Source organism: Hypanus sabinus, chromosome 9 (genome assembly GCF_030144855.1).
Source record: "Hypanus sabinus isolate sHypSab1 chromosome 9, sHypSab1.hap1, whole genome shotgun sequence".
Classification (NCBI taxonomy): Eukaryota; Metazoa; Chordata; class Chondrichthyes; order Myliobatiformes; family Dasyatidae; genus Hypanus; species Hypanus sabinus.
Genome location: NC_082714.1, coordinates 156,297,652 through 156,323,695, shown reverse-complemented (window position 1 = coordinate 156,323,695; position 26,044 = coordinate 156,297,652). Strand labels below are relative to the sequence as shown.

At 44.6% G+C, this 26,044-nt stretch overlaps 1 protein-coding gene across 1 annotated transcript in view; it reads right to left on the bottom strand.

Moving 5' to 3' along the window:
• Positions 1-15,740: 15,740 nt before the first annotated feature.
• The window catches only part of e2f1 (E2F transcription factor 1), a 69,480-nt gene continuing 59,176 nt past the window's right edge, over positions 15,741-26,044 (bottom strand). Inside the window, exons 4-7 of the mRNA XM_059978787.1 lie at positions 25,833-25,991; positions 23,108-23,222; positions 18,474-18,690; positions 15,741-16,387 (exon numbers count right to left, since the gene is read on the bottom strand). Of these exons, the coding sequence (XP_059834770.1) occupies positions 16,149-16,387; positions 18,474-18,690; positions 23,108-23,222; positions 25,833-25,991 (730 nt within the window). The 3' untranslated portion in view covers positions 15,741-16,148. The remainder of the gene's footprint in view (positions 16,388-18,473; positions 18,691-23,107; positions 23,223-25,832; positions 25,992-26,044) is intronic.

Genomic DNA, 26,044 nt, shown 5'->3' with positions numbered 1-26,044 from the left:
GAGCGCGGTGTACTTTTTTTTTGATCACCTTCTTTTCAGAAGGATCTCATTAAACTGAAAAGATGAAAAAAAATTACTATAATGTTGCTGGCAGGGGGGCTGAGTTGTAATAACATAAGACAGGAGCAGAATTATGCCATTCAGCCCCTTGAATCTGCTCTGCCATTTGATCATGGCTGATCCATTTCCCTCTTAACTCCGTTCTCCTGCCTTCTCCCTGTAACCTTTCACACCCTGACTTATCAGGACTGTGTTAACCTCCGCCTTAAATACACCCAACTTAGACTACACAGTCGCCTGTGGCAATGAGTTTGACAAATACACCCCCGGCTAAAGAAATTCCTCCTCATCTCCATTCTAAAACAGACATTCCTCTATTTGAGGTTGTGACCTCTGAACCTAAACTTCCCCCACTAAAGGAAACATCCTCCCTACATCCACTCTAACTAGGCCATTCAGTATTCAATAGGTTTCAATGAAATCCCCCTAATTCTTCTAAACTTGTGAGAACAAGGTTGGGTAGGACAGGATTTGATTCCTTGGAGCATAGGTGGCATCACAGGAGGTGTATAAAGTTATTATTTAGCAATATAGTACGGTAACAAACCCACCCTGCCCACTTACACCCATGGGACCAATTAACCTACAAACTCACTTGTCTTTGGAATGTGGGAGGAAACTTGTGCTGTCAAGGGGAGAATGTGCAAACTCCTTACAGACAGTGGCAGGAATTAAACTCAGGTCACCGGTGCTGTGATAGCGTTACACTAACCAATACGCAACCGTGCGGCTCCTAAGGGAAACAGATGGGATGAATGCAAAACCCTTTCCCCCAGGGAAAGAGAATGAAAAACCAGAGAGCGTAGGTTTATGGTGAGAGAGTAACCACCTGAGGGGAAATATCTTCATGCAGAAGGTGGTGGACGTACAGAACGAGCTGCCAGAGGAAGTGGTTGAGGCAGGTTCAGTAATAACTTTTAAATCTATTGAGAGGGATGTAAGCCAAGCAAAGACAACTGTACCCATTCATATGGACATCTTGATCAGCATACATGAATTGGGCCAAAGGGATTATTTCTCTACTGTTTTTCCCGAGTGTTCAGGCTGAGGCCCTCATTACTCTCAGCTGCACATTACTCACATGTAACATACTGTCATGGGAAGAGCTTCATGGATATGTCCAACACTGCCTTGGAGAAGGGCAACAAAGAGCATAGGACAGGCCCTTTGACCCACAATGTTCTGCCACTCCTTTAACCTACTCCAAGATCAATTTAATACTTTCCTCCTACAGAGTCCTCCATTTTTCTTTCATCCATGTGCCTATCTAAGGAACTTCTATCAGGTCTGCACACAGCATCTGTCGCTCCTTGCAAGTACCAGCCTTTGGTATCATTGAAGTACCAGAGTGTGTTTGTCATCAACAGAGCTCAGTACGGCAACTGCTCTGCTCATGATCACAAGAAACTGCCAAATGGACTCGCGCAACTAACCAATGAACTCACTTTCGAGGACACTTCATCTCATGTTCTCAATATTTACTGCTTATTTTTTATTTATTTCTTTTTGTATTTGCACAATTTGTTGTCTTTTGCACACTGGTCGAAGCCCAAGTTGGTGCGGTCTTTCATTGATTCTGTTATGGGTTATTATTTTATGGATTTATTGAGTGTGCCTGCAAAAATGGATGTCAGGTTTGTACATGGCAACATATACAGTTAAGTACTTTGATAATAAATTTACTTTGAACTTTTGAGTTGCGGACACTGCTCAGCACATCACAAGAAGTAACCTCCCCTCCGTGGACTGCATCAGTGAAGCAGCCAAAATAATCTAAGACCCTGCCCATCCCAGACACAGGAACTTCTTCCCTCTCCCACCTGGCAAAAGATACAAAAGCTTGAAAGCACATACCAGCAAGCTGAAGGACAGCTACTATCCCACTGTTACCGAACAGTTGAACAGACCTCTTGTACGACAAGATGAACTCTTTTCTTCTAAATCTACCTCATTATAATCTTGCACTTTAGCTTTTATAGTTCATTCTGCATTGTTGTTGTTTTACCTTGTTCTAGCTCACTGCACTGTGTAATGATCTGTTCTGCAAGCTTTTCAATGTACCTTGGCACATGTGACAATAATAATAAACCAGTACTGATCATGTCACAGATTTCCAGCCATGACACTATTGTTAGAGAAGTCTAGGTAAGTGGGACTTGAACTTGAGAACCACAGAAGCAAGGTCTATCCAGAGAGTCAAGCACTCAAATGCAATTCAGAGTAGGAGTGCTGCACTATCAGAGTACCATCCTCTGATCTAGGTCCCATCTTCTTCTCTTGGGTAACTACAGATCTCATACACTTTCCTTTGAAGATCAAGGATGCATAGCTGAGGACCCTCCAGGTTATTGAACCCCTGATTAATATGACTGGAATTAAATCACAGAGCTTGCATTTTGCAAAATTGGATGCTTCTCTGCCAAAAAAAAAGACAATGATTTTTCAATATTTTTAATTTTCATATTTATCTTTATACAAACCAAATATATTATATATTTACATACATACACACCCAAACAAAGACACATACACAAGCAACCAGCTTATTTTTATCTGCATAACAAAGGCAGAATAAATTCACTTGAGAAGTCTCTCACAAATAAAACTTTGGAGGAATTCCATGGATCATAGTTTGGTTCAAGGAGAACTCAGTTGGTGTCATTCACCTTAAGTGTCTATTGGATTGGTTTAAATTTGGTGTTCTACCCTTGCAGAATGTAAGTAACCTTACCTGGCCTGACAACTACCACCCCCACCCCCCCAAGTCCGAACCCAGCACTTGATCCAACAGAGGGGAAGGCAGCGTAATGACTCCCGAACTCACTGGGTATGGGTTCCAGACTCCGGGGGGGTGGGGGGGGGGGCGTGAGTCCTGGATGTTGAGCAAGGAGAAAGAGCAGCGGGCCTCTCAAGGTTGAACAGCTTGTGATCGTACACGAACAAATATCAAGAAATCCATACTTTTAAAATGGCTTTAAAACAAATTCCAGCTTTTAAACAAATAGATTAGCCAAATTTTGAAAGGGCAAATTAAAGAAATAATAAAAAAATAATTTAAGTAAAATAGACACCGATTTGCATTTGTCAGTTACTTCAAAGATATCAGTAAAGTTGCTGCTCTTACGGGTTATGAAGAAGAGGTGGGTGCAAGGTTGCAGAGAACATTTAGACATCCCCTGAAACTGGGCAGAAAAAAGAACGACACTGCCTGGTGTGATGAGGGAGGGGCAGAATGGAAAGAGAAAATAAGAGTGCAAAAGGAAGAGATGGATCAGACACCACCCCAACAGCCAGTGAGATTACGGCTGACCCATGCCTCATGTGCTCTTTCACGACCAATTCACATCATTAATCCATTGGTGCCCAAAACCTTCCCCATCCCAACCAGGCATACGCCCCACATCAGGGCAACCACATCTCTATACATCAGAGCAAAACATTCGGAAGCTTCTAAGGGAAAAGCATGCTGACAGACAGGCAGAGGCAATGAAAGGAGGCTAACCACCTAGTAGACAAAAGCAGACGCGTGGGGCTGGACCAATGTCCAATTACTTCTTCTCAATCATGTTTTGATGTAATTCATCCTGGTGGAGATATCGAAGTTGGCAGAAAGTCTTTTAAAAAATTGATGCACTTACAGTGAACAACATTTACCAGGTGGGGAAGTTCAGTTATAATCTTTTTTAACATGCGTTTTGCCCAAAGTATCTGGATGGAAATCAGTTAAAGAGTCTAGATAGGGATTCACTGCATAGGGGCTCTCAAGATGTACATTCACCCCATCTAGTGGATGATGCATGAACAACAGGCCAGGAAGTTCAGACTCGCACAGAATGAAGGAACTGTGGAGGGAAATGAACAGTCAATGTATTGTATCAGTGCAAATCCTGATGAAGGGTGTTAGTCCGTAACAGCAGCTGTTAATTTCTCTCCATGAATGCTACCCGATCCGGCATCTGCAGAATCTCTTGTATCTCCAGCTCAAACACTGCAGTGGGTAGCTTTTTCCAAGACACTGGGGTTAACTTTTGGTAACCTGCCTCTGATAATCTTTAGCTCCAGGAGAGGCTTGCGAGTCAAAGTTGAAGGAGGTTAGTATCGAGCCTGCCCTCCCCTGCATCCGTTCTGAAAACCCTAATTAAGTTAGTGCCGGGAGCATGAGTTGGGACGGGGTACAGGACTGCTGGCTTGCACACACCACTGAGCAAACAGAGGCAGGTACATCAGCTTCATTCTCAGGCCTTAGCAACGTGGGGAGAAGGGTTCCATGGTGTGCCCCAAAAACATTTCAATGAGGATAGGATATTACTTGCCTTCACCAGAACAGAGGTTATTTGATTTGTCAAGTCCATGCTATCTCCCTGAGCAACCCCATTCCACATACTTCCATGCACCCTGTTCTCTCTCAACCCATTATCTCCCCTCAGTTCTCAGACACTAGTAAGTGTATTCTAGTGGATGTAGAAATATACAAGGTTAATACTGTTTCAAATAAGTGTTTCACAGCCAAGTGATGGGAAGCAAAAATAAATGTAGATGCTGGAGGTCTCCAATAATCATGCACCCAGTAGGTCCGGCAGCATCTGTGGAGAGATTAACAGCTAGCATTTTAGGTTGAAAATCCTTCATCAATACTCCTGTTGACGGATCTCTGACCTGAAACGATTAACACTGTTTCTCTTTTCCACAGATACCGTCCAACCTGCTGAGTGCTCCCAGTGTTTTTTTTTCACAAGGCCAACAGTTCTCCGGCTTGCAAACGTCATAAGCAGGAGATTGAGAGCTAGTTCCTGCAATCAATAGACTTGCGCTGCCAAGCTACACTGTTGTTTCATACACTCCACAGGACAAGCCAGCTAAAATAAAACCGGACCCAAAACAGTACCTTCTGCTAAAACTCAGTCAGGCCGATAAAACAGGTAAACTTGGTAGTCAAGGTCAAAGACATGGAAAGGACACCTCATCAGTGGTGAGGTACAGGCAGCATCATGCCCGGTGGCCGAGGGTGGCCCACACGGATTCACCTTATCACTTCGATCATGGGGCGAAGGGCAGTAACCGCTCAGTCCTCACTACCCTTGGACCAAGGAATGCTGGAGGAATTCAGCAGGTCAGACAGCATCTAAGGAAGGGAATAAAGAGCTGATTCTTGGACTGAATTACCGACTTGACCATTTCATGAGGCAACGTAGAGTCAACCACTGTGAATCTGGAGTCATGAACGCCAGGTCAGTTAAAGCCAGCATTCATCCTCCTCAAATTCCATAAGCTGGCAGTCTACGACCATTGCCACTTTTTATGAATTCCATATTTTTTTTCCTATTTCTGGAACTTAATTTCTGTAGTTGCCTTGTCTGTAACCGTCTTGATACCCAGCCACTGGTAAATGTGGCCTGTGACACCAAAGACCCCGGATGCACTAGTTCATGGACTAGTAATCCAGAATGGGCTAACAATCATCATCCCGAGTTCAAATCCCACCCAGATAGAAGAACAGACTCGATATTCTTAGATTAGGTTAGATGGCCTATTCTGAATTACGTCCTTGTAAAATCTGTGTAAAGGGGATTTCTTCTTTTTACTTTGTTACTGTGTATGTAATTGAAAATGGCTTCTTTGTTTTGTTAAAAGCAGGAATGCTTCTTTGTTGCGAGAGAGTGCTGGAAGCTTGTTTGGGTTAAAATTTACTGATAACGAGAATTGTATTCCTTTGTAAACCAATTGGGATTAATGTTGTTCTTTCTTCTGAGTCTGTAAGCTATTGTTGGCGGGCTTTTGGGCAGATCGGCGCAAGGGGGTGAGAAAGAGAGGACACGATGCTGTAAACTTGGCGAGGAATGGACCCTAAGCAGGGGGTCCGAGGCCAGGAGGTACTCCGAGGAGAGGAGATGAAGCTAGATGTGCTTGGTTGACCACTTCGGATGGTCCTAAGCTGCGAGTTGAGGAGTTCGGAGGGGATCGAATGGTGGCCAGAAGACTTCAGTAATTGAGCTCCAACGGTTGGGCACGAAGTGGTTTGGACTTTGATAAGTTTGGCGCCTTTTTCTTTATTTTTTTTTCTTCATATATACTGTATCATTATTAATCACTTAGTTATAGTACCCTTTATAAATTGTACTCATTTAATCGCATATGGTGTACTGTCTGTTTTTGGGCGAGGCGGGGACATCACACAGCATCCACACCAGCTGATTACCCAGTTTGGTGGGGCCGAAGGCTGTTCCCCCTAGACGGAAACGAGCTGAGCGAGCTTGAGGCGACCCAGGGGGTTACATTGTGATCCCGGACGAGCCCCCACAACCGTTGGAGCTCAATTACTTAAGTCTTCTGGCCACCATTCAATCCCCTCCGAACTCCCCGACTCGCAGCTCAGGACCATCCGAAGTGGTCAACCAAGCACATCTAGCTTCATCTCCTCTCCTCGGAGTACCTCCTGGCCTCGGACCCCCGCTTGGGGTCCGTTCCTCGCCCAGCTTACAGCATCGCGTCCTCTCTCTCTCACCCCCTCGCGCCGATCTGCCCAAAAGCCCGCCAACAATAGCTTACAGACTCAGAAGAAAGAACAACATTAATCCCAATTGGTTTACAAAGGAATACAATTCTCGTTATCAGCAAATTTTAACCCAAACAAGCTTCCAGCACTCTCTTGCAACAAAGAAGCATTCCTGCTTTTAACAAAACAAAGAAGCCATTTTGATTACATACACAGTAACAAAGAAAAAAGAAGAAACCCCCTTTACACTTGTTTAATTATAATTTAATTAATAATCTAATGGGGAGGAAATCCTCTAGCTTCTCATTGACTTGGTGGTGACTCACCCACTAATCACCATTACATTAGGTTTTATTTTAAAAGGAACACGGTGGGGGGGGGGGGGTCCTGCTCCCTTTTGCACATCAGCAACTAAATTTTGACTGCTGTGACGACTGTTAATAACTTTATCAACTGATCCCAGAGATGTTTGTTAAAATAATTTTAATAAAAATAGGATGCACACTGCTCAACTCTTAATTCTTTTATTGGGGAGAGATCCTAATGCTAAAGATAAAAGTATTAGAGAGAGTTGGAGAACTTTTAATTGTTAATGTGCAAAATGTGTTAGGAACAGGGTTTATTTTAAAACTGCGTAATTAAATGGTTTTAATTCGAACACTGTAGAAAGGCTTGCAGCTAGGAAAAGTGTTTTTAAGATTGTACAGGAGAGGTAGACGAGGAGTTACTGGGGAATTAATGGGCGGCCCAGTGAACAACTGGAAAGTCATCGAGTTTGACTGCCCGGACCAGGTTAGGTCAGGGGCTTGGGGATGCATCAATATAAAAATGATGTCCAAATTCAATAGTTGGGTAAAGAGCTTTACACCCCCAAAACAATCAGAATACATCACAGTCCCATTCCTGCGATCACTCCCAGTAAGAAATACATTAGCCTTGTCAGACCCCAATATGGACAAGATATGTAAGTGATGTGGAGGTGCTAAAGGAACAATAATCTATGTGTTGGGCTTGTCTGCTTCTTTTTTTAAAAACAGCCTCCTACCAGTTTAAGGGCAGCTTGGTAGCATAGCAATTAGCACGATGCTTTACAGTACCAGGGACCCAGGTTCAACTTCCAGAGCTGCCAGTAAAGAGGTTGCACTTTCTCATGACTGTGTGGGCTCCCAACCGGTTGGTTGGTTAATTGGTCATTGTAAATTGTCCTGAGAATAGGGGAGGATTAAAATCGTAGGATTGCTGGGTGGTGTGAAGGGGCCAGAAGACCCTATTTTACCTCAATAAAATGGAGAAGTAATAATGTTGAAACCAGTCATGGGATTAAAAACAATAAAACAGGGGAAAAAAGGCAGAATCACTGGATAGATAAAACTCCCAAATATATAAAGACAGAGTTTAGACCGTTCATTGTCAGTTAAACAGCTGAGCATTCTTAAGCATAATAAGATTAAAAGTTTTTGTGTTTTAGGGATAATGAGGCAAGTTCTAACTGCTTTTAAAGAACAAGCTTGTTTCAGATCTGGATGAATGCCTGATGTTTTTGTTAAGGATGGAAGAGTGGTGGTCATTGAGAACAATTCAGGATCCATGTGCACTGCTTCTATTGAGAAGATGAATAAGTATAATCACCTGGGGTTGACAGCTACGGACAGTATAGGAGTTACCACCGTCAAGCTCTTTGGTTCTATTATTGGCACAAGGGGAACATGGTTTTCAGAGAATTCAAAGGTTTTAGATTTCCTGGGCATCTAAGAATATCAAACCTTCATCATTCAAACTACTCAAGCTGTGTTCAAGAAGTACAGTACTGTGCAAAGGTTTTTGGCACCTATATATAGAATCTGACTCAGGTTTGATATCACCAACATAGCAACCCTAACCCTAACTGTAGTAATTCTATGTTTTGCACTACGCTGTTGCAAGAAAAACAAACAAATTTCATGACATATGTGAGGGATGATAAACCTGATTCTGATATGGGTCTCTACTGTGGACTGAGAGTGGGAATGGGGCAGGGAGAGGGGAATCCTGGTTGGGTAAAGGGGAAGGGGAAAGGGGAGGGAGCAGGAAGCACCAGAGAGTTTCTCTAATGATCAATAGATTTGGAATCAAATGACCCCACCTGGTGTCTCAGGGCTGACTGTGTCTGCACCCATGCCAACCCCCCCCCCCGCCCCATCCTGGCACCCGTCCCACACCCCTCCCGTGGTGCTCCACCCTCTCCATTCTCAACATTCTTTGCTCCCGCCAGATTCACATTGACCAATACAGTACTGTGCAAAAGTCTTAGGCAACCTACCCCTACATATGTGTGCTCAAGACTTTTGCCCAGTACTGTACATTCAGCATTTTATTATTGTTAATGCACGGTTAAGCGTTTAAAGCTTTGAGTGTTTATCTGTGGTAGTTTCTGGGTGCTTTAGTTTTGGTTCTCCACCAAGAGGACCACAGCCTTGTCATAGGGCTTTGGAGGGTTGCATGCCTCAATGACTCAGAGTGCTACGTTGGCTGGAGTCAGGGCTTCTGTGCTTCGGCTCTTGGTAGGGTCAAACAGGTCAAAGGGTAGAGGTCAGACTACGAGCGGGTCTACCGATCCTCCGGGTTCAGGGGTTCAGCTCAGGGCTAACAACCCTGACTGGACAAACAAAATTGTCACAGAAACAGCAATGAAGAATCCTTCTACATCTGAGTGTGACGGTATTCCTGAGTCTCTGCCTGGGGCTTGTATAACTGACGGTAGTGAAAATTGAGAGGAGGTACCTGACACAGTGAAGGAAGCCCTGAACACCACCAGAGATGGAGGACCTTCATTGCTGCCCTAATTGCCGGTGGCGTAATTGGCAGTAAGTTTCTGTTGTGGTTTCTTTAATATATTGCTTTATATTTTCATGTTAGTTTCAATTTTCCTATTTTATCTCATTTTTGATATTTTGCACTGTTACAAATAAATGTGCATTAACTCTTATTTTTGTCTCAGCACATCTGATGATGTATTTTGGTAAACGTAATTGAACGGTCTAAACCCTATATTTTTTGTGCATCTGTCCATCCAGTGATACTGTCTCGTTTTTTTCTATTTTATTGTTTTTAACCCACAGCTGGTTTTAACAGTAGTAAGGTTTCCTGAAGTAGACAAGCTCGGAATAGGAGCTTTGTCCCATTCAAGGGCCACTTCTTGTCCTATTCTGCAGACAACAAATAAGCTTCTGTTGAAGATCGGGGGGAGAAAGGGATCTGAACCATCAGCTCTGCCAAGCTCTCTCAGCGACAGGAGAGAAAGGCTCACCTCCAGGTTGAACCAAGGAATGGGGCAAAATATTCATCTCCATTGACTTTGGAGTTAGATTTCCAGATAAGATGCTGCAAGAAAGATTATTGTAGAAAATAAAAACAGTGCAAGGAGTAGAAGATGGTTGGGCTCTTAGGAAACAGGGATTGGGCATAAATGGGGGTTTTTTGGCTCATGATTGGCAAGGTGGAACAAATGATGGGCACAGATATCACCGCAGGAACCTCAAATCTTTTATAACAGCAAATGATTTGGATGAAGGCACTGAAGGTATGGTTGCTAAGTTCACCGATGATCCAAAATGAGAAGGGAAGGAAGGTGTGAAGAGGACCCGAAGAAAGAGCAAGGGGTCATGGACAAATTAAGAGAGTGGGTGGGCAAAGATCCCTCTAATGGAGTACAATGCAGGGAAAAGTTTTTAAAAATCCTTTCTGGAAAGGAAAATTAAAAATAGATTGAAGATTGTAGAAATCCGAGGAATCTGGGTAATGTTATGCACAATTTGCAATATTTATTTCAACAAAATCTGCTGGAAGAAGTCAGTGGGTCAAACACGAGGGAGGGGGTCTTGTTCCTGACTGTACAAAGAGAAGCTTCTTCAGTTTTCAAGACACAAAATAGGCTTCTGTTGAGTGTTAATGGAGAAAAGTAGATCTGATTCAAATTCCTGGGTGTCAAGATCTCTGAGGGTCTAACCTGGTCCCAACATATCGATGCAGCTAAACGAAGGCAAGACAGCAACTATATTTCACTAGGAGTTTAAGGAGATTTGGTTTGTCACCTAAGACAATTGAAAACTTCTATAGACATACTGTGGAGAGATTTTGACAGGCTGCATCACTGTCTGGTGTGGGGGAGGGAAAGGTTTACTGCACAGGATCAAAAGAAGCTACAGAAAGTCATAAATTTAGTCAGCTCCATCATGGTGCTAGCCTCCACAGTATTCAAGACATCTTCAAGGAGCAGTGCCTCAGAAAGGTAGCATACATTATTAAGGATCCCCATCACCCAGGGCATGCTCTCTTCTCTTTGTTAGAGGTACAGAAACCTGAAAGCATACACTCAGCGATTCAGGAACAGCTTCTTCCCTTCTGCTATCTGATTCCCAAATGGACACTGAACACTATCTCAATTTTTAAAAAAAAATATATTATCTGTTTGCACTATTTTTAATCTAGCTATTTAATATACATATACACACTTACTATAATTGATTTACTTATTTTTTTCTATATTATCATGTATTACCTTCAACTGCTGCTGCTAAGTTAACAGCTTTCACAGCATGTGCTGGTGATAATAAACCTGATTCTGATTCTTAACTATCAGGCCATTGGTTTCCTAAGCTCTTTAGAGCTGGTTTCACTTCCAGATGCTGGAGATAGGAATGGTGGGGGTGGGGGTGTTGCTGGGAGGGTCTGTCAATGTTGAGTTCCTTCTGAAGATTTTTGTGTCAGACTCCGAAGTCTGCAGTTTATGTCTTGCTGAAGGAACTGAATGCAAAGTAAGGAGGCTGTACTTCAGCTCCACAGAGCAACGGTGGGACTACACCTGGAGTACTGTGCGTAGTCTCTCTGTTCAGGCGCTAATCTGTAGGAAGCAGTTCAGAGGTTTTACTGGGTTAACACCTGGAAGAGATTGGACAGGCAAGGCTTGTATCTGCTGGTGTTTAGGAGAAGGGGGAACTTGACTGAAATTAGATGGGGGGGGGGAATTTTTAAATCACAGAATTATTACATCTCATTGAAGCTGTGATGCAATTATATTAAATAATCTGAAATAAGTTAAATAATCTGATAGAATTTTTAGAAAAGAGACAGCAGAAAGGGCAAGCGATAAGTGCCACATACAGTACATTGATTTTGAGGAAGGCAAACTCAGCCTCGTTCCCTGCTCTTTCTCCACAGCCCTGGTAAATGATTCCCTCTCAAATGTCTATCCAATCCCAGGTCCAAAGTCCTGATAACTGTCCCCATCACCAGTTCTGGAACCAGCAGTACATTCCAACTCCCAAGGGGACACTAACAGGGTGAATGTGGAGAGGACATTTCCTCTTGTGGATGAATCCGGAATTAAGAAGTCACCCTTTTAACAGATGAGGCCATTTTATTTTGTTTCCTTCTAAGAGCTTGAGTTGTCAGCAACTCTACAAGAGCAAGTTGAAAAATTGGAAGTGGGGTGACAGGTAGTTACAAGATTGGGGGTAGGTCCAGGGCAATAATTGGCTTGGATTATAGTTTGGGAATATATAACTGAACAGCAACTTGACAGAGGAAACAGGTGAGGAGGAGATGATGTTCACACTGTGCAAGAATACAAGGCGATGGAATTAGGGAGGAAGGCCATTCTACTCATACTACCCACACCAGCCAACTCAATCTGTAGCTAAGGACACATTAACATGTCCATAAACATGGATGCCCCCAGCACCCTATCTAACAGCAAGTTCCAGATACCCCAACCACACACTACACTGACCTGACTGACGGAGTTTGGTCACCAGCCCTAGTGAGATCCTTCCCACTCACTATGCGATCTATCCTAGGGTTAAAAACATGAAGACCAGATCACATGCCAGGCAGTTCAGCAGCACTTGAACTTTACTTTCAAATTTGTGCCGATGGAATAAAATTGAAAGCATTCTACCCCAGAAAACATGGAAAAGAGCAAAAGGAACCTCGAGGTGAGGGTCATTAAACTCAGCACGTTCTCGTTCCCACACCAACATGTCTGCTCTCTGCTTCCTCCACTGCCAAGAAGAGGCTGAATGTGAATTTGAGTACGAGTGCCTCTTATTCTGTCTGGGCAGTCTTCAACACGAATATAAACTTCAACTAACCAATTCTACATCCCTTTTCTCTATCCTCCTGATACACCAGAACCTCATCACCCTCTCTCCTCTCCACTCACCCATTGTCCACATACTCCTCCCACTGGTTCTCCTCCCCATCTCCATCTCCTGATTCCACGTTCCACCTTCGCTTTCCATCATCTCACTTCCACCTATCACCTCCCAGATTCAGACACTCTCCCTCCATCGCTTACTTGCCTTATCAAATTCTCACACCAGGACCTACCTACCAGCTCTTGGTCCACCCCTTCCCCTCCATCTTTTCATGCTTGCTATCTCCCCACAAGTCCAGGTACCTCCATGTGCTGCCTGGCCGCTAAGTTTCTCCAATGCTACATGTGTTATTTGAGCACAGCATGGCAGGCCGATTAAGCCAATAAAATGCAAGCAAGGCCCTGAGGTTCATTTACAAGTTCCATTACACTAGTTAATTTGCTCGTGGAGATGTGCTGGTCTCTATAAAAGTAGATGAAAGAAGGTACACTGGCAGAAGCCCAAGACAGATATACAATTACTCAGTGATTACCTCTAACCATCGATAAAAACCGGATAGGGTTGAGGTTTCTCTTCTGTAAAAAAGGATCTAACCTCACTTAAACTTATAGTTGCAGTGGGCTGTCACTGGTGGGAGAACCTCCCCGCCCCCACCCCCCAGGCCAGAGGCTTACACTTGGTACAGACTTGATCATAAACCTATAGGAAGCACAAGAAATTTATAACTATTTAAAAATTAATTCCAAACTACAACCTACGGACAAGGAGACTGAATAGAAAACATCTTAGATTCCTTCAAAACTGGGATACAGGAGGAAAATATAGTAAATAGAAAGGTTGCTAAGATGCAAGATATGGAGTGAGGGTATAAACACAACACACACTTGATGGATTCTTTATACTGTAATTTTAAGGAATGGATCACTGGTAAAGTCGGGCATTGTTTGGTCCTTAGTTTAATACCTAATTTGAGCACGATTAACCATTCTGATTTTTGGGTAATTGTTCTGAACCTTGGAGCTAGTGGAGATGAATCAAATCCTGCCTGGATGAACTATGACACCTAATGGAAAGTTCAGGATATGGTGTCTTCCGCAGAAGGATAACCTGTCATGTCACTGTCTACAGGACAGGAAAGGCAGGAGAAAAATAGATTGCTGATTGAGCTTAGACCAGGGGCTCCATGGAACCCCCGCCTCATTGCGATCCAGGTCAGCAACCACACAAGACCAGAACTGAAACTGAATGGTAATGGGGCAAATTTAAAACACTCCCTCAGACTAACATGCACACAAGTTGAGCTTAAAAACTCACCAGACAAATCCATCTCACTCTGGGAGGGCAGGAGGTACAACGCAGACTCAGGAAAAGGCAAAATGGAAGCAAGATCTCAACGAACGTCTGAATACTTATCTAAAGTGCTGAGTGCTTGAGAAGGGGGAGGTGAAGGGCAGTGGGTGGAAGTGCAGGGCACTGCAAAGAGGGGGAGCAGAAGAGATAATTCTCAGACTTGAAAGACTAAAATATTAATACACAGAGGGAGGCCATTTGGCCCATTGCCCCTATTCTAGAACATGTCTTTCCTCCAAATAGGCTCTGCTCAAATACAGCTAACTGAAAAACTGTGGTTCCTAGTCCACTCCCCACATCTTTGGACACCTTTATTTGCAAGTGGAGCACTTGATACTTGGGATCCATGATGTGGGCAAGGGAGAGTGGGGGGGGGGGGGGGGAAATAGACAACTATTTTTGCCATTTTATATAAAAAGTTGCTAAAACCAAAAGTAATAAATACAGCAGAGGTTTGGAAGGTGAATCCTCTCCATGAAATGCTCAGGAGAATCCCAGCAGGAAAAAAAAAGTGCTTCAGGAGTTTGGGAAGGTGGCTGGGACAGGCTCTCCAAAGCAGTCCACTACCCCAAGAGGATTCAGGACCAGTCAGATCCCTCCACTAAAATACATCAAGGGGTCACTGTGAAACAGTTGCCTTCAGGAACGCGGATAGATTTCTCCGCCACAAGCTGAAACTCGCGTGGCCCTGATGGGTTGATTTGTCACTGCAACCCAAATCAGCCCCACTTGCCAGAACGCTTGACCCCCTCCACCCTGACCTCCAAGTCAGCCCCACTCAATCTAAACACCCCTACCACAGGCTGCAAAGCAAATGGTCACAATGCCCCCTCAGCACTGTTAGTCTTGGGGGAGGTGGGAAAATGAGGTGGGTGGGGCTAATCCACCACCAAGGGAGTCAGAACTAGGAGCAGTCGTGTGGCAGGCAGGCAGGTTGTAGGGGAGGTGAGTGATGTAGAAACAGGGATAGGAATCACAGCAGGGCGACACAGAACCGGATTTCAGCAGACTCACAGCCCCTCGTTCAGAACCCTCAAAGTCTGCAGAGTGTCAAAGGGAGATCTGGGGTTGAAAGGGTAGGGGCAGTCAGTTTGGAGAGGGGCGTGAGGGGGAGATCTGGGGTTGAAATTGTACACAGGCTGTCAGTATGGAAAGAGGTGTGAGGGGGAGATCTGGGGTTGAAAGGGTAGGGGCAGTCAGTATGGAGAAGGGTGTGAGGGGGAGATCTGGGGTTGAAATTGTACACGGGCTGTTAGTATGGAAAGAGGTGTGAGGGGGAGATCTGGGGTTGAAAGGGTAGGGGCAGTCAGTATGGAGAAGGGTGTGAGGGAGAGATCTGGGGTTTAAGTGTAGGGACTGTCAGTATAGAGAGGGGTGTGAGGGGTGATATGGGGTTGAAGTGAGAGAGCAGTCATTGAACTCAGCAGCTCTGAATCTACCTTCCATCACACTCCACGGCAAGCCCGTACTCTCCAACTCTCACACCTCACACGACTGACGCAAGTGGTACGGAGCGGGGACCGAACCTGTCCCCACAGGGTGGGTGGTGCCAAAACCCGTCGCCCTCCCCGCATCCACCCGCCACTCCCACCTCCCTCCCACGCCAGTGCTGGAGAGAGCGAGGCTTCCAGCTGTCAAAAATCGAACCGACCCGCTAAGTGCAAAGCAACGAAGATTGCTGGGAGAGCTGGGAGGCAGAGAAAGTGCTTGCCCGTCAGGGGTCTGTGCTTACCGTGATACAGCCAGAGCACGAGGTACTCCTGCTGCGGACTGAAGGTGCTACAGCGGCAGTGCTGTGTTAGTCTATGTGGGGTTGGGGCCGAAGCACTGTGGAAGGGAGAGGAAAGCAGACATAAGTGCACAAAATATTCCCCACAGATGGGGGAAGCAAAAGGGAATCGCCTCCCTTGTACGCAGGGGACGTCTGAACACCAGCTGGAATAACCGCCCATGTCTCCAAATGCCTCCACAGGAACCTGAACAAGATATGGTCATCCTCGAGAAATCTACCTGCAGCCTGGATCGATCGAGGGGGTGGGGGAGGAGGGGAGGCAGTGGCAAACACTCCAAGCACAGGGGCAACACAGAACCGGACTTCAGCAACCTCTCACTCAGAACTCCAAAGTTTGCAAAGTGTCGAAGTTGCAGTCAAACAACTCGCTGATACCCTCGCCCTCGTCCAACCCGAAGTGGTAGTCCTGAAGCAGCGGGGGAGAGAGGTTGATGAACGTGTCGTCAAACGGGATGGAGGGAAGGATGTCTTCAGGCTGCTGCAGGAGGGAGGCAGCGGAGGTCAAAGGTGAGAGGTTAATGTCCACCAATGACGGAGGTGAAGTGTCAAGGTGCGTCTCTGTGAAGACACAACATTGGGCGTCAGTGCAGTCAGACCTCCCCCCACCCCACCCCCAACAACCAAAAGGGAAATCAGGTTAAACCAAAAGAAAAGACACAACACTGCGTGGTTACAACCAAACTGAAATGCAAACTAATCAGGAAAAACGGAAATAAAGACACCTCTGAGTCAGTACCTGGGGTGAAGGTTAGTCTAAACTTTTGCACTGCAGGGACCCATCAGTGAAATGAAGATTTGCATATCTTGCAATTGTCAAACAAGGCATTCTTACAAATAAAAGGCAGCCATTTCTTTCATAGTCGCAAAGGAGGTCTGCAGGAGTGCCTGAAGTCCTACAGTAGCAGGTTCAGGAATAGTTACTTCCATTCAACCCTTCAGTTAATGAACTAACCTGCACAACTTTAATCACTCCCTTAGTACAGCAACTGTATGAAGACTTGGCAGTAAAATGAACAATTTTTGTGCTAATTGCTTTTCTCTCAGGCAACAGGCCCTTCCAGCCCAAATGAACCTGGGCTGCCCAATTACACCCCTGTAACCAACTAACCTACTAACCTCTTTAGAATGTGGGAGGAAACCCACACGGTCACAAACTCAGTGTCAGCTGCGGGATTTGACCCTGTGTAGCTGGCACACTATGAAGTGTTCTGCTAGCGCTACGCTATGGTGCAGCCAGAAATTTTGTACAATTTATGTTTTCCTGGTGAATGCAGTAATGTGCCTGTGATGCTGTTTGAAAGTGAGTTTTTCACTACACTGGTACATTAGGATAAACTTTGACCTTGAAAATTAAAACATTTAGACCATATGATATCGGAGCAGAATGAGGCCATTTGGCCCATCGAGTCTACTCCACCATTTCATGATGGCTGGTCTATTTTCCCTCTCAGCCCCAGTCTGCTGCCTTCTCCCCATATCCCTTCATGCCCTGACTAATCAAGAATCTATTAAACAGTCTTAAATATACCCAATGATGTGGTCTCCACAGCAGCAACACCCAACACCCATGTTTGTGGCAACAAATTCCAGATTCACCATCCTTTTTTTTTTTTTTTTTTTTTTTTTTTTTTTTTTTTTTTTTTTTTTTTTTTTTTTTTTTTTTGCCCTTGTGGCGAACTACATACCATGTCTGGACACGCCCCCTGCTGACTGCTCCTGTGGCTCCTCCCACAGACCCCAGTATAAAGGCGATCAAGGCCTGAGCCCGGCCTCTCAGTCTCCAGGATGTAGTATGGTGGTCACTCACTGCTTGTTGCTTCTTCCAGTCAATAAAAGCCGATATCTCGCCTTACGTCTCAGAGTGAGTTATTGATGGTGCATCAGCCCTAGACTCCCCTACCATAGGAAACATCCTCTCCACATCCACTCTATCTAAATCCTTCTGACTTCGATAGGGTTTCAGTGAGATTCTACCTCCCCCCCCCCACCCATTCTTCTGAATTCCGGTGAGTACAGGCCCAGAGCCATCAAACAGTTCTCAGATGTTAACCCTTTCATTCCCAGAACCTCCTTTGAACCCCTCCAATGTCAGCACATCCTATCTTAGATAAGGGGTCCAAAATCTGCTCACAATACTTCAAGTGAGGCTTCACCTGTGCCTTATAAAGCCTCAGCATTACACCCTTGCTTTTATGTTCTAGTCCTCTCGAAATAAATGCTAACATCACATTTGCTTTCCTCACCACCGACTCAACCAGCAAATTAATCTTTAGGGAATCCTGCACAAGGACTCCCAAGTACCTTTGCGCCTCAGATTCTTGAATTTTCTCTCCATCTAGAAAATAGTCTACACTTTAGTTTCTTCTACCAAAAGTGCATGACCATACACTTCACACCTGCCACGTATTTGCCCGTTTTCCTCATCTGTCCAATTCCCTCTGCATCCTCTGTTTCCTCAAAACTACCTGCCCCTCCACCTATCTTTGTATCAAAATATTGCCAAATATTTGTAAGGGGTCAGATGAAATACCTAAGTGCTTCTTTTGAAGGACAACATTTCTGGAGTGCAGCACTCCCTCAGTAACACATGGAAGCTTCCTTCTGTAAAGAACAAAGTGATTGAAGAGCAGAAAAGTGCACAAACCTTGGTCTTGACAGGAAGGTGACAAGAGGGTCGTGCCCTGGGAAGTGCTTCCTGGTGTTTCCTGGTGGGTGAGCTTGCAGAAGCTTCCCGTCTTGATGGGGCTGACTTTCACAGGGCTGCCGAGTGACTTCACGGGACTACAGGAGCCCGAGCTGCTCTCAGGACAGAGGAACACATCCACTGGGCCCTTGCTGCTTTGCAATGAAATCTGCAGTGCCTACAGATGAAGGCACACCCACAAGGTTACGCACCGTCATAGAGCAATACAGCATAGAAATAGGCCCTTCAGCCCTTCTAGATGGTGCTGAACTGTTATTCAGCCTAGTCCCATTGACCCACACCTGGACCCCAACCCCCCACACCCAACCCCCATCCATCCATATACCCATTCAAAACAATTATTTATTTATTCATTCATTCACTTATTTACTGGTTGAGATACAGCACAGAACAGCCCTTCTGGCCTTTCAAGACATGCTGCCCAGGAATCCCCTGATTTAACCCTAGCCTAATCACTGGACAATTTGCAATGACCAATCAATCTAACAACCTGTACGGCTTTGGGCTGTGGGAGGAAACTGGAGCGCCCAAGGAAATACACGCCGTCACGGGAAGAGCATACAAACTCCCGGGTCACTAGTACTGTAAAGCATTGTGTTAACCACAATGCTACCGGGCCACCCCACAAACTTCTCATAAAGATTCCAATTGAAATTGCATCCTCCACCTTCACTGGCAGCTTGTTGCACACTCTCACCGCCCTCTGAGTGAAGTAGTTCCCCTTAAGCAGTTCACCTCTCACCCTCAACCTATGACCCCTGGTTCTGCTCTCACCCAACACCCATGTTCTGCAATCTGTTGCTATTACATCATGGAGGAGGTACAGGAGCCTGAAGAAACACACGCAATTCAAAGGAAGGTGTAGTCTCTATGGGTTGAGTTAAGAAATGACGAGGGTAAAAGGACCCTAATGGCGGTTGTATACAGGCCTCCAAACAGCAGCTGGGATGTGGATTACACACTACAACAGGAGATAGAAAAGGTGTGTCAGAAGGGCAATGTCATGGTAATCGTTGGGGATTTTAACATGAAAGTGGATTGGGAAAACCAGGCCAGTACTAGACCTTGAGAGAGAGAATTTATTGAATGTCTAAGGGATGGCTTTTTATAACAGCTTGGTGTTCAGCCCACTAGGGGATTGGCTGTGCTGGATTGGATGTTGTGTAATGATCTGGAGGAGATAAGAGAGCTTAGGGTTAAGGAACCCTTATGGAACAGCGATGACAATATGATCACATCCACATTGAAATTTGAGAGGGAAAAAATAAAACCTAATGTGTCGGTATTTCAGTGGAATAAAGGAAATTACAATGGCATGAGAGGGGAACTGGCCGAAGTTGATTGGAAAGGGACACTAGCGGGAAGGACAGCAGAGCAGCAATGGCTGGAGTTTCTGCGAAAAGTGAGGGAAGCGCAAGACAAATATATTCCAAGTAAGAAGAAATTTTCAAAGGGAAGGAAGACACTACTGTGGCTGACAAATGAAGTCAGAGCAAAAGTAAAAACAAAAGAGAGGGCATACAAGGAAGCCAAGGTTAGTGGGAAAATAGAGGTTTGGGGAGTTTTTTAAAACTTGCAGAAGGAAGCTAAGGTCATTCAGAAGGAAAAGGTGAATTATGAGAGGAAGCTGGCGAGTAATATCAAAGAAGATACTAAACGCTTTTTTAAGTATATAAAGGGTAAAAGAGAGTCGAGGCTAGATATAGGACCAATACAAAATGAAGCTGGAGATAATGTAATGAGAGATGCAAAGATGGCAGAGGAAATGAATGTGTATTTTGCATCAGTCTTCACAGTGGAAGACATCTGCAGTATACCAGACATGCAAGAGTGTCAGGGAAGTGAGGTTTGTGCAGTGAAAATTACGACTGAGAAGGTGCTCAGGAAGCTTCATGGTCTGAGGGTGGATAAATCTCCTGGACTCGATGCAATGAACCCTCAGGTTCTGAAGGAAGTAGTTAGAGAGATTGTGGAGGCAATAATGATGATGTTTCAAGAATCGATAGATTCTGGCATTGTACCAGATGACTGGAAAGTTGCAAATGTTACTCCGCTATTTAAGAAGGGTGGGAGGCAGCAAAAAGGGAACTATAGACCTGTTAGCCTGACATCAGTGGTTGGGAAGTTGTTTGAATCGATTGTTAGGAAGGAGATTACGAAATACCTGGAGGCACATGACAAGATAGGCCAAAGCCAGCATGGTTTCCCGAAAGGAAGATCCTGCCTGACAAACTTACTTCAATTCTTCGAGGTAATTACAAGCAGGGTAGACAAAGGAGATGTAGTAGATGTGGTGTACTTGGATTTTCAGAAGGCCTTTGACAGGGTGCCGCACATGGGGCTGCTTAGCAAGATAAGAACCCATGGAATTACAGGGAAGTTACTGTATGGGTGGAACACTGGCTGATCGGCAGAAAACAGAGAGTGGGAATAAAGGGATTGCCTATTCTGGCTGGCTGCCGGTTACCAGTGGAGTTCCATAGGGGTCGGTGTTGGGACCGCTGTTTTTTATGATGTATGTCAATGAATTGGACTATTAAGGGATTTGTGGCTAAACTTGCTGATTATACTAAGATAAGTGGAGAAGCAGGTGGTGTTGAGGAAACAGAGAGCCTGCAGAGAGACTTAGATAGTTTAGGGGAATGGGCAAAGAAGTGGCAAATGAAATACAATGCTGGAAAGTGTATGGTCATGCACTTAAAGGAAGAAATAAATGGGCAGACTATTATTTAGATGGGGAGAGAATTCAAAATGCAGAGATGCAAAGGGACTTGGGAGTCCTTGTGCAGGATACCCTAAAGGTGAACCTGCAGGTTGAGTCGGTGGTGAAGAAGGTGAATGCAATGTTGGCATTCATTTCTAGAGATATAGAATATAAGAGCAGGGATGTGATGTTGAGGCTCTATAAGGCACTTGTGAGACCACACTTGGAATATTGTGTGCAGTTTTAGGCTCCTTATTTTAGAAAGGATATACTGACATTGGAGAGGGTTCAGAAAAGATTCACGAGAATGATTCCAGGAATGAAAGGGTTACCATATGAGGAATATCTGGCAGCTCTTGGGCTGTATTCCCTGGTTCAGGAGAATGAGGGGGGATCTCATAGAAACATTCTGAACATTAAAAGATCTGAACAGATTCAGAAATGGCGAAGTTATTTCCCATGGTAAGGGACCCTAGGACAAGACGACATGACTTCAGGATTGAAGAAACAGAGATGTGGAGAAATTACTTTAGTCAGAGGGTGGTAAATCTGTGGAATCTGTTACCACGAGCAGCTGTGGAGGCTAAGTCATTGGGTATATTTAAGGTAGACATAGATAGGTTCTTGATTAGCCAGGGCATCAAAGACTAGAGGAACTGAGCAGGTCAGGCAGCTTCAATGGAGCAAAATGAACAGTTGAAATTTCAGGCCAAGGCCCTTCATCAGGTCATAATATAGGATCAGTATACAAAAGTTTGAGTAAACGCATGCAGGCCTTTTTCCCTGAAATTGGGTGGGAATGAACTAGAAGTCATAGGTTTAGAATGAAAGGTGAAATAGCTAAGGAGATCTGGAATGGGGTCTTCACTCAAAGGACGGTGCCCTCCACTGAGCACATCTACAGGAAGCGTTGTTGCGGGAAAGCAGCATCCCTTATCAGGGACCCCCACCATCCAGGTCACGCTCTCTTCTTGCTGCTGCCACCAGGTTCAGGAACAGTTATTACCTGGACCATCAGCCTCCTGAACCAGAGGGGATAACTTCACTTACCCCATTGTTGAGATCTTCCCACAACTAATACACTTACTTTCAAAGACTCTTCACCTCATGTTTTTGATGTTCACTGCTGGCTTGCTTGCTTATTTATTTTTTATTTTTATTATTATTATTTCTTTATTTTTGTATCTGCACAGTTCATTGTCTTTTGCACACTGGTTGAATGTGCAGTCTTTCATTGATTCTATTTTTGTTATTATTCTATTATGGATTTATTGAGTATACTCATGGGAAAATGAATCTCAGGGTTGTATATGGTGACATATATTTACTTTGAAAATAAACTTACTTTGAACTTTGAGTGTGGAATGAGCTGCCAGTGGAACTGGTAGATGCAGGTTCAATTGTAACTTTTAAGAGCAATTTGGATAAGCACATGGACAAGAGGGACATGGAGGGGCTATGGTCCAGGAGCAGGTAGATGAAAGACTGTGTGTGGCTCTAAATGGTGGAGAGGGAGGAGGTGTAGGGGCAGCTGTTGCACTTGTCACACTTGTAGGGATGAATACCATGAGTAAGATCTGAGGGAAATGATGAGTCACATAGAAAGTGATCCCAATGGAAAATGAAGCGAGGAGGGATCTCCTTCCTTAATTGCTTGATTCCTGACCCCCTTTTCCTTCAACACCACCAATATTTGTTTTTAAATTGGCAATTGTTAAATTAAACTATTTCAACAAAACCAATGCTTGCAGGACTTTACCCCAGGATACCTGGAGATAGCTTAACCACGTCAGAGAGCCGGCCGCCTCTGTGAGGAGGAACTTGGCTCTGTGTCAAGTTCAGCTCCGTGCGCACCGTCACCAGGCCTTACCTCACTGGGATCAGTCACTTGCAGCTTCGTATCGGCAGGAGCTTTAATCACCATCACCATCTCCTCAGACAAGTCCTCAATGCTGCGCAAGTCTTGGCAGGTTACATAAGCAAACGTGCAATAAACAAAGGTTAAGGAACATTTTCAGACTGCAAGAACCAGGCGGGTGACATCAGAGATGTATGCCCAAATTCCATCGAGCAGCTGGTATTCCTTAATTCAAATAATGAAATTAAATTTAAATTAAAAAGGTGATATCAGTAATAGCTGTCACAAACTACTGGGCTGCTGAAAAACCCTCATTAAATATACAGTATAACAGGATAGCGCAGGGACAGGGCTTTTGGCCAAGGATGTCCACGCTGGCCACAGCTGCCTCTAAACTAATCTCCTCTGCCTTCACAAGGTACATGTTCCTCTATTCAATGTCTATCTAAACCTTTCTTTATCAGTACTATCATATCCTTTTTTACCATTTCCAGGATAATCAGTGCATTCCAGGCACCTACCAGCACTGCGTAAAAAACATCTGCCTTACAGATCTCCTTCAAACTTGCCCTCTCTCACATTCTAGTACTTAGTATTTCTGCTCTGATGAAAAAGACTGATTGCCTGCCTTACCTAGGCCTCTCACAACTCTATAAACTTCAGCCCTCCAACATTCCACTGAAAACAATCCAAATACTAATTCGACTTAACAACAGCAACCAGCCTTCAGACCTGAGTGTGGATAATGGATTAATTCAAAATGCAGCTGAAGACCAGGAAACACCTAATTGACTGAGATGTCTGCAAGTTCATGAAAGCAATCAACAACCCATTGCATCAACAGGACTCAGCCGTCAGTACTGAGAGTAAATTATAGATGAGGAGACACCCAAATGACTGCGATATCTGCATATGCATGAATGTAATCAACACCCCTTCACACAAAAATGATTCTTAGACCACAGAAACTAATGCTCATTTTGGGTACACTGGTGGGAAGATCCAGTCATTTAAAAACTACATGCAAGTCAAAAGAAGCTTTGTGAGGGCATTGTAATGACAGAAACTTTTGATCGTCAACATATAAAAATGTGCTCTAATGTTGGATTGAGGAGTGACCCCAGAGGCTGTCAGCTTGTGTTTGTTCCCCAAATAAAGACTTTAATGACTTTATATCAACCAGCTGAGACTCTCCGACAACTTCGTTCAACAACAAATCCGGGCACTACCTGGTGAAACTCTGCTGCACTGTCTCCAAATCATCCACATTCTTCCTGTATTGTAGCAACTAGAAATGTGACCTAACTAAAGTATTATTCAGCTGTATCATGACACCCCGACCTTTATACTCAATGCCTGACCAATGAAGGCAAGCATTCCACTCGTGTCGCTGTAGAATCTCACCTTAATATTCCTCCGTACGTCAGTGCGCTTAAGTATCCTTGCATTCCTTAGATTTGAACTAGTAAAATGCACTACCTCAAATTCATCTGGATTAAACTCCATCTGGCATTCCTCTGCTAAATTTTCCAACCGATCTATATCCTGCTCTGTCTATTCCTATCTGCAGCTTGAATTCTCATGCCACCTGTAGACATGTTAATTCAGACCTCCTGCATTTCATCCAATCACGTACACGTATTACAGACCAACGGCATCTAGGGTTGGGAATACATCATTGCCCTGACCAACCCTCATGATGGCTGGACTCTAAAAAACTCAGCTCTCAACTCAGCTCTAAAAAAGCCCGCAGGCCACTCAGTTCATGAGGATATTAGAAATGGCCAACACCATCAAAAGTCCTATGGACAAGTAAACTGATGAAATATATTACCCTGCACAAAACCACACAATCAATACTACGATGTAATTACACTCAGCGGTACAAGACTACAGAGGTTAGACTGCAGGTAGTGTGGCAGTGAGCACGATGCTACTACGGCTCGAGGCATTCTGGAGTTTAGAGTTCAATTCTGGCACAGCCTGTAAGGAGTTCGTATGTTCCCTCTGTAAACTGTGTGGGTTTCCTCCGGGTGCTCCGGTTTCCTCCCACATAACAAAGACATACCGGTTAGTAGGTCAATTGGTCATTGTAAATTGTCCTGTGATTAGGCTGGGGTTAAATAGATGGGTTGCTGGGCAGCTCAGCTCATTTTCATGGTTAGTCCATTAAGCAAGCGGTCCGTGGAGCCCAGGTTGGGAACCCCAGCTCTGAATAAATAAATTAGGACTAGACAACAGAGCTCAGGGCCAGTGGTCCAATGAGACGAACTCAAACCCCAATGCAACAGCTAGTCAATTTTAACGCCAGCAATTAAATAAATCTATTAAAAGAAAGGGTAGTCATGATATCCAGGATGTGACCAAAACTTATTTGGTTCAGCAATGCCCTTCCTGCAGATGATATGTTACTCCACACCTTTCGAAACGGTTGGGTTGCAAATGGCTCCTTAGGTTGGGGACAAATAGGTAGGGATAGGCAGTAAATACTGGCGGAACCAGCAATGCCCACCTCCTGCAAGTAAATAAAACTATATCCAAAGGTCTGTATTACAACAAGAAGTCCCAAGGACTACTCTTGGATCTGCTTTCATTGGAGTCTCAACCCAACAAGTGGAGCACCGACATTGGGGTTAGATCAGTGATAAACCCAAATTATTGGGTGTGCTGACAGCAGCACAGAGAGCATGATATTTGCAGCTACTGAAGCTCTGGCACCGGTCTGGGGGAAGGATATCTCTGGCTCTCCGTATCCTCGGTCAGTAGCTTCAGCTGTAGAGTGCAGCTCTGGATCAGCTCCTCCAGCTTGCGATCGCTGTCATCCAGCTCAGCTAATTCCTTCACCAGAGCCTGGTACCGGGCAGACATGTCACCATCCAGGAACTGGCTCCCTCCCCTGGAGAGGAAGAGAACAGTGGAGAGATGCCACAGGAGTAGCGGGCAGCGGCG